The 9,005-nt window shown below is 45.7% G+C and overlaps 1 protein-coding gene across 1 annotated transcript in view; it reads left to right on the top strand.

Moving 5' to 3' along the window:
* Positions 1-7,093, top strand: part of GTF2E2 (general transcription factor IIE subunit 2) — a 20,599-nt gene extending 13,506 nt beyond the window's left edge. The window contains exons 6-7 of the mRNA XM_008637396.2: positions 5,435-5,550; positions 6,216-7,093. Coding sequence (XP_008635618.1) covers positions 5,435-5,550; positions 6,216-6,335 — 236 coding nt within the window. The 3' untranslated portion in view covers positions 6,336-7,093. The remainder of the gene's footprint in view (positions 1-5,434; positions 5,551-6,215) is intronic.
* Positions 7,094-9,005: the final 1,912 nt, after the last annotated feature.

The raw sequence follows: 9,005 nt of genomic DNA, 5'->3' as shown, positions 1-9,005 counted from the left end.
TGCTGAAGGAAGGCATTTCAGCCTGCAGAGTGTGTCCTGAAGGGATCCAGTGTGCTGTGTTTGTAGTTCAAGGTGGCTCTGCTTCCTTTTATCCGCAGGTGGCAGCAGCTTCCCATCTGAGCCAGAAGTGATGTTTTGTTGTTGCTCTGTTCCTGCTGGTTTTAGTTTTCCTTTTGATGCTTTGTTCTGAGAGGGGGCAAGAATACTTTCTGTTCTGTGAATATTGTGATCCACCTGCATATGCCACAGTGCTGAAAACATCCCTGAGTACATTCACTCACTTACTGCAGCTGGAGCAGGTTCTTTTTCCAACCTTGTTATCCTGTGACAAAGGAAACCCATCCTTCCCGGGCAGCTTTGCTTTAGGATTCTTTCCAGAGCAGCAGAAGGGTGTCTCTTAGGGGGTCACTGGCAGAATTGTCTGTGTACAGGATGAGTTCTGACACGTCTCTGCGTTAGCAATGCTATTGCAGCTCATTATCTCTGGCAATGTTAAAATGAAGTTTTAAAAGACTGCAAAATAAGCCTTGAAGTGTTGGCAGACTCTTTGATCTAGCAGCCGATGACAGTTCAAAATATGTTTCTAGTTTAATGTTTATCCTCAGAAATAAGGTCTCTGTGCTCCTCGGTGCACGATGCTGCCGTATGACATCCCAGTTCAGAACACGTGTTGGCTGGGATTGGTATCCTTGGAAAGTCGGGTGTCCTCTCCCACTGCTGCCTGAGCTCCATCAGCAGGGAGAGAGGAGCTGCCAGGGCAGTTTGGAGCTCGCTGCCTGGAGTAGTGGGAGGACCTGCTTTCTGGCAGTGCCTGCCTCTGCCCTTGATGGCTGAACAAGCTTTTCTTTCTCCCCTGTGAAAATAAATCCCAATGTATCGCAGCAACGGAGCGGTGCGGTGCTTATATATCGTGATCTCAAGGGTACTGGAGAAGGTTTTAGCAGTCAGGAACGGCTTTTGTTCTTCCTTTTATGTGATTAGCCAAGGAAGGTTCAGATTGCATGTGTTCCTTCTGGACTTCCTGCCTAATTAATCTACTGTCAGTGGTGTGGAGCTGAAAATGTTTATAAAAGCAGGGCCAGATTTCAGGTGCTTCAGCCAAGTCAAGCGCTGCCTTTTTGTGCTGGGGCGAAGCACTTTGCATGTGAACAAGGCTTTCACCCCTGTGCTGAATGCTGAAAGGCCAGTTTGATTGCTTAACTGCTAGAGATTGTATCTTTCCCGGCTGAATGCACTATAGGAAGTATTTTAATGCTAAAAAATTCGGATACTTCATTCTACATGTTTTTAAAATTCTTCCTAAGCGCCTTTGTAGGGCTTTAGAGAATGGCCAAAGCCTCTTAAGTGTAACTATAATGTTATCTATAAAAACTGCTTGGGATCAGTCCTGACTTACAGCTGTGATGGTCCAGGGACAGCACAGATTTAACATCAAGCACCTTTTCCTTCTGGTATAAATCCAGTGCTGCATTCCCTGGGACTGATAGGACTGTTGTTTCTTCCCTTCTACACTGTTATTGTCTGGTTTTGTTCTTTGCTCAGCTTTTGGCTTGGCTCTCTGAAGATTTTTAAGCTGTTTTTAATCTCTGGCAGATTTTATTACCTGCATGATGTATCAGTTTATCTCCACAACCATCTCAACCTTTCTGCAAGAGCAGGTGAGGCAGTCAGAAGTGCTGGATAAGCCTCTCCAAAGTCACCAGGCAGTCATTTACCCATGACTTCATTCCCCAAATGTAAGCATTTATAGAAAGGAAGTGTGTTAGAGTTGAATCACTCAGGGAATGTCAGTGCAAATTGTTTTCATCTATGAGGCACCTCGGCGTGCTGTAAAATCAAGGTAACCGTGCATCCTTAGCCCGTGGGTATTTCGGAGAGAGAAGGTGTCTGCAAAATCTTTGTTATGCCGCCCTCTGCTTAGCTCTGTGTTTGTTCCTGCTGGTCAGAGCTCATTGTTTTGAGTCTTTGCACACAGACTTCATGTTGCTGGAGATGTCAGCAAACATTTAAACTGGCTTTTCAGCCAGCTCCTGGTCTCATTTCCTCCTCTCAGTGCTCGAAAGACCAGAACTTAGCTCTCGGGAGGAGCAAGGAAGCAGCCTGTGAGTAGTGTTGATTCTGTCCAGTTTCTGAGTTAAAATGTTTTAGTGATCAGATTGCAAGATACTGTGTATAGGATTTATTCATGACAGTTGCCTCAGTATCGGGATCACAGCTTTCTGCCTCTTTTCAGCAAGATCTGCATTGGAATCAGGACTTGAAAGCTCTGTGGAAAATGCAAATCTCCGTGAGGGTTCAAAGCACCTTCATGGCTTTGACCAGAAGCTCTTGGGAAATTTCTCCCCTGGGGATTTTTTCTGGGCTCTGTCTTGTCAAAGCAGCCTAAGCCCTGCAGATATTGTCAGCTTGCCCAACTGCAGCCTGCTGCAGTCAGGTGAAGCTTTGCTGTCTTTTTACCTTCCTGTAGCCATTTTACTTTTATTCTGGCTGATGTGAAAAATAATTTAGTGTCTCTGAGAGAAGTCGCTCACCTTGGCTGTGCTGTGATGGTGTGAAGATCACGTAGCAGTGAACAGGACATGGAGAAGGAAAATTGAATGTGCTCTGTAATCATAGTGGCTACAGGAGTGCATGCATCCCAACCGGTTCTCCATGCCTGGCTGGAGCAGGCCAGCATGTGCAGGGAGAGCTTCCTGCTCCAACCATCCCCTTCCCACTCCTCACACCATCCAGCACTGAGCTGCTTGTGCCCTGTCCACAGAGAAAAGAATGTGAAAAATGGATCCGGTATATTGAAACCTTCCCTAGGAGCTGCCTTCTGCCACTGTTGTCTGCTCTTCAGACACACAGCAAAGGCCAGGGTGACAGCATTTCCAATGCTTCTCAAGGAAATCAGGAAAAATCTTTCCCTATGTCAGGTCAAGGGTGTATTTTCTGAGGTGCAGAAGTACCACAGCTACAAATGCAGAGGGTTGTTTCTTGAGAGCTGTAGTTATTGCCAGCTTTTCCCACAGGTTCTCATATTTCAGAGAGGTTGTCACAATAATTCAGAGAGTGTATTCCCAAGGTCTAAGCTTTGCCTGGCTGATAGGGGCACAGTCCTTGGAGAGTTAAACCTGACAGGTAATGTGTAAATGGTTCACTGCCAACCATCCAGCTGCTCTCTTTCTTCAGACCTCGCATTTAGCCCAGTGTCTGGTGTTACACCAAGTCAGTTTTGTGATGAGATGATGGATGGATCTCCCTTGCCTTTTAGACGACACTCTTAAGTGCAGACAGCTCGTATGCACTGAAGGGTGGCAGCTCCCTGTGCTTCTTCACCTTTATCCTGTACTTTTAGTTCCAAATCAGTCCTTCATTACAGAGTGTTTCCATGTTGTTGTGACTCCCTCTTTGCTGGGCAGTGAAGTGTTTTAAAGCCCTACATGTAGCTCCAGCATGGGAAGAAGATTCTTTTGCAATTACTGCAATCAAAGCAGTAGTGCTGAAAGCAGCCTGATTTGTGGAGGAGTTTTTAAATGGAGTTGCAGAATATGATACAGTGACTCTGGTGGGGCCAATTTGTGGATTAAATTATCTGTATGTAAAGTCCATTTTAGCTCTGCAGTTTTGGATCTTGGTGCCTGTTCCATTTGTACTCCTTGGCCAAGTTTAAAAGGTGGATGTGGAGCTGGAGTGATGTTATAACCGTGGCACTTACAAGAAATGCAGAACGCTGTAGTTAGATATTAACTGTGATCTGCACTTCTGTGCATGCTGATCCCTGAAGAGCTGACCATTTATTTTCTAGTGTTTAATTTTTCACTTCTGTTCCCCAGAAGAATGTAGACTGGTTTAAACTTAAGCACCTATCCTCAGCTTTCCTTTTTTTTTGCACCAGGGCGTATTTGTCCATATATCCTGAACTCTAATGAGAAGACACATCATCTGTGTTCGTAGCAGGATACTATAAATAAGAGGACAAACTTTCTCCACCTGCTGCAGCAGGATGAGGTGAGGGATGATCTGTGATAGCAGGCACCGCCAGCTATGCGGAAAGCTTGGAATCCCCCTCAAAATGGATGAGCAGATGGAGAGTGTCTTGACTGCAGTGTCAGTCCTTGCATTAAGGGATGTGCACACTGATCCCAAGGTGCTGGATAGCCTCTGGGAGAAACAGGCTGTGAGCTATCTCCCTGTAACCAAAAGTGGTGTTTTGACAGGTTTTGGTTCTCTTCAAAACCACTGCATTACCGAAAATGAACACTGTCACTCTTCACCGGTGAAATTCCTTTCTTTAGTTTCCTGGAAAGCTGGGACAGCCTCTTGCTGTTGGCAGCAGGAAGAAGAGAAACACCTGAGACTCGAAGCATGTATTTGCATAGAAAAACAAGGTGCCTTAGGTAGGGAATTGTTCCAAGTGCAGGAACTGAGTTCATTTTGTACACTCCCATTTGGTTGCAGTGTGCCCAGAACCGGGGTATCCGTGGCAAACCGGCACTGGAGCATCTCATCCCCTGCTGCACAGGACAGATCCTTAAGCATGCAGAGGTTGTGCTTGTTTTGACAACTGTATACTAAATTTGTCTGGAAATAAAAGGAAAAATTTAGTCTTGCATTGCTATGTGTGCCTCGTGTTTTATTTATAGTTTGTTAGCCAGACCTGCTGACAGGATGTATCTTAACTCCCTGCCTGGGGAATGAAGGGAGGTAGGATCGTACCAGCCACTGCCTGGAGAAGGCATTCCAGAGGCTCTGTGAAACTTTACGTGAGGCACAAAGTGTGCAGGCAGATGGCAGCTGCTCTAATTAAGACTTACTGTCTCTGTCTGTTTTCTTGCTGCTGTGGTTTTTAAGGTGTCTCTCTTCTTTTTAACACCAGAGGAATTTTAGTACTTTATTATCTGTACAGCACGGTATGGATCATATTGCAGTGATAAACGAGCTCAGAGCCACTGAAGTAAATGTCTTGAACCTTCAGTAAATTAGACGTGGGATGGCAAGTCTCCCAAGTCAGTGGCAGCTGAAGATTTGTAAACGAAGTTGCCGTTTATGGTTAGTGATTGCCCTTCCTCAGGAACTGTGAAACTCATTCGCAGCCTACACAGCTCTAGAGATTCCAGGCTAAAAGAGGCTCCAATAGCAAATAAACATGGAAAGCACAGGTTGCCTCTGGCTGCTACTGATTCGAGAGAGAGAGAGCAGTTTAGCTTGAGGGTGTTTTGTTGCTGTTTTGTTGGTTGGAGTTCCATCTTTTCGGGTTTTGGGTGTTTTTGGCAGTGCATCAGCATTTGGAGCGGGTAAAGGCTGTGCTGAGTGAGTGCCTGCTGGCGGTGACAGACTGACGTGCCAGAATGTTTCAGTGTTTGAAATCAAGTCTCTCTCCTTCCCTTCATGTGGGGTCTTTGCCCAGGGTTTGCTCACTGGGATATAAAACCAGGGTTTGTCGTTTCAGAATTCCAGAAGCTGTGGAGGAGCATTCCTGTGGATTCTATGGATGAGGAGAAGATAGAAGAGTATCTGAAACGACAGGGTATTTCTTCCATGCAAGAAACCGGACCAAAGAAAATAGTAAGAGATACAAATTATAGATCTTCCTAAGAAACCCCCTTTCCTGACCCCGCAGCGTTAATTCCAAAATGTGTTGGTGAGCCTGTGCACGGCTTTGTGGAGCTTGGGGAAGTGTGACCAGTTTTAAAAACTGGAAAAACCAAGCGCTGCAGCCAGCAGTCAGTGCTTTTATGACTCGTTAGAGCCTGTGTAATTAATCCAAGCAGTATCAAAAGAGGGCGAATGCCAGGAATCCCCATGAGCTCCACAGTGGAAGCTTTTGCTTGGAGGTGTACAGTACATTAAGAGTAGTAGTATTTTGGGAGGAAGGTGGGGGGGGTTAACTTTTCTGCTAAAAAGCTTTGAAATCCTGATGGGATTGTGGATAGGACTACAGGGCATGTACCTGCTTCTGTAGCTACATAGGATGGTTTGGAACCTGCACTTAAAAATGCCAGCTTTACTACTGTGCCTGCGATACCGTGGCTCTGCTCCGTCCCCAGGGTCATCTCCCTGCCTGGATTGGAATTGGATGCTGTTGCTTCTCCAGGAGCTAGCACTTCCCCTTCCCTGCCCAGCCCTGGTTCTGTCGGGGCTCGTCTTTCACTGCAGTAGTGACCAGCACCGTGTTACACGTCAGGTCAGATGTCACAGTTCTTCTGACTCCTGTTTGTTTCTTCTTGCAGGCTCCCATTCAGAGGAGGAAGAAACCTGCTTCTCAGAAGAAACGTCGGTTTAAGACTCACAATGACCACTTGGTTGGAGTATTAAAAGATTACTCTGATGTGGTTCCTGGCAAGCAGTGAGCGGTTGTATTCTGGAGCAAACGCGCCTTTCTAGACGGGCTTGCTGCTGCTGGGGCTCGGTGTCTGCTCACAGAAGGACTGACTGTATATAATAATGTGATGTGTTTCCCCCACCCCAGCAACTGCCGAGGTGAAACAGGTCAGTTTAAGAGCAAGTATGAGCTACTAAATTTAGAGGTTAATTTAATTAGCTAATGGGAAACGTGTCTTAGAGTAAGAGGTTCTCACTAGTTGCCTGTTGGCTAGGGTGATAAATGGTGCTCAGCATGTAATGCAGGAATTCCTGCTCAGTGCTTAACTCTGCTTTTACATTGCTTAATGGGTATTTACCTGGAATTACTTACAGGGGGCTTTCTAGTGGGATTGAATAGAGCATTTGTTTTACCTATTTCAGGAAAACCTTTTCCTAAAATCACTGCAGGCAAAGTTTCTTTCACAGTCAAATACACCCACGGTTTGTATGCTTCTTCCTTGCCATGGGACTGAGCTTTACTGAAAGGTGGTGATATCTGAGACTCAAACTCAGAAAACCCCCTCTCCCAAAATCCCAGCAGGCTGTGGGATGGGATGAAGCCAGAGCTTCCTAATGTTAATTAGGAATTGCCCTCGGCAATGTCTCCTCACTGTTGTGGGTACAAGTGTGTTGCACGTTCTGCTCTGTGCACAGGAGGGAAATAAAATGACAGTGTAATACTGGAGCTTTTTTTTTTAAGTAATAAATTTACAATGCTGGTTTCCAGTGTTGCTTCTTTAAAGAATGAGAGAATCGGCAGCTTTGGTGCTTGTTGCGTTTTCCTTTTCGTGGAGGTAAAGGAATCTTTGCTATATTTTTATCCTCTCAGTGACTTACTGTTCTGGGCTAACACTGTCATCTTTTTAATGATAGCTGGGGAGAGGGGAGGAACCACCTTAAATGCAAGCTCCCTGCAGATGCCTGATGTTCTGTGCAGCACAGCCTTACATGGAATGTGTCCAAATCATGTCCTCTTGATAACTTATTTTTATGTTCCGAACCAGAGTCGGTCAATGCTGATCCTGTTTTCATGGCACTGCAGGAGAGGAGCTGTTTCTCCGTTCTTGCAGGGTTAGGATCAAAGATAAAAGAGGTGCCTGCAGCTCCCCACCGACGGCAGCTCGAGCACAGGCTGTTGTCGTGCTTGATGCAGCCGGGGTCGGAGCAGAGGCCGTCGGATGTGGACATGTGAGCAGATGAAGAATGAGGCTTTGTTGCTGTCGCACTGAACAAGTTCTGTCAGCTTGGGGAAATATGCTTCTGTAAGTGCAGCATTTATCCTCCTGGTTTTAAAGTCTGCTCTTGTGAGAAACAGACAATGCTTCCAGCGTTGCACATGTCAGCCCTGTTTAAGGAGCTGCCAAATGCTGTTAGGAGGTTTCTTCTATTATTTTATATATATATATATATAAAAGCATGCTGCTCCAGATTGTTTTGAAACTGTTTTCCTTTCCTCTATCTTCCAGGTCAGCACAAACAATTCCTCTTGGAGCTTTTTAGTTTTCCATTACAGCTCTGCTTTAAGTACCTACAGAATACTTGCAAAACTGTTCACCTCTCTTCTGTCATTTTCACTCAAGGAAAGAAAAGTTCCCTTCCATCTGCTGCATTTTTGAGCAGTGATTTTTTGGTGGTGATGCTTGGACAACAACAGGGCTCTGAGTTGCCTTTCCTACCTTTAGGGGTTTCATGGAGCACCTTCCCAGTTACCTTACATAACATTGCCCTTTCTCTATGATCCAAAGCTGGCTGTAAGGTAGGCTACCTGCTTTGTTTCTCTGCTCAAGTGATTAAGATAATAGAGTCTGAGTCTAAAGAAAATGCCTCCAGCTACTTTGAAAGATTAAAAATATGTTAGGTCAAAAAACAGGAGAGCAGGAAAGGGAAAGTGACTGTGACCTCTGTGTGCTGCGCTAGCCTTGTCAGGCTCCAGGTGGTGTCCAGTTGGAAAGACTGAATTAGATGCTTTGCCTCACTGGTGGATGTCTTCTCCTCCGCAATAGCAGTAGAAAGGGCGTAAATAAGTTTTGCAGCTTGTTAGGGTAAAATCTAAAAAAGAGCAGAAGGGAAGCTCTCATTGGCCTGTTAGTGGTGTCGACCGTAGACAAGCAGTGGTGTAGAAAACAAGTTCAGACAATAAACACAGAATCGTAGAATCCCAGGCTGGTTTGGGTTGGAAGGGACCTTGAAGATCTTCCTGTTCCACCCCCTTCCATGGGCAGGGACACCTTCCACTAGACCAGGTTGCTCCAAACCCACTCCAACCCAGCCTTGGACACTTCCAGGGGTGGGGCAGCCACAGCTCTGGGTATTCTGTGCCAAGGCCTCAGCACCCTCACAGGGAAGACTTTATTCCATATATCTAAGTTAAATTTCCCCTCTTTCAGTTTGTACCCGTTTCACCTTGTCCTGTCACTACAGTCCCTGATGAAGAGTCCCTCTCTGGCTTCCTTGTAGGCCCCTTCAGATACTGGAAGGGTCTGTGAGGTCTCCATACAACCTTCTCTTCTCCAGGGTGAACAGACCCAACTTTCTAAGCCTGTCAAAAAGAAGAGGAGCATGAGCTCCTCTCTTTTGCGTAGACTTCAGGAGTTGAGTTTTGTTTCCCAAACAAAGATGCTCCCAGCACTCCTTTTTTTCCCAAGACCTCTTAAAGG

Source organism: Corvus brachyrhynchos, unplaced genomic scaffold, assembly GCF_000691975.1.
Source record: "Corvus brachyrhynchos isolate BGI_N302 unplaced genomic scaffold, ASM69197v1 scaffold597, whole genome shotgun sequence".
NCBI classification, from domain to species: domain Eukaryota; kingdom Metazoa; phylum Chordata; class Aves; order Passeriformes; family Corvidae; genus Corvus; species Corvus brachyrhynchos.
Note: the sequence above shows the minus strand (reverse complement) of the source record. Positions and strands in the feature narration are given on the sequence as shown.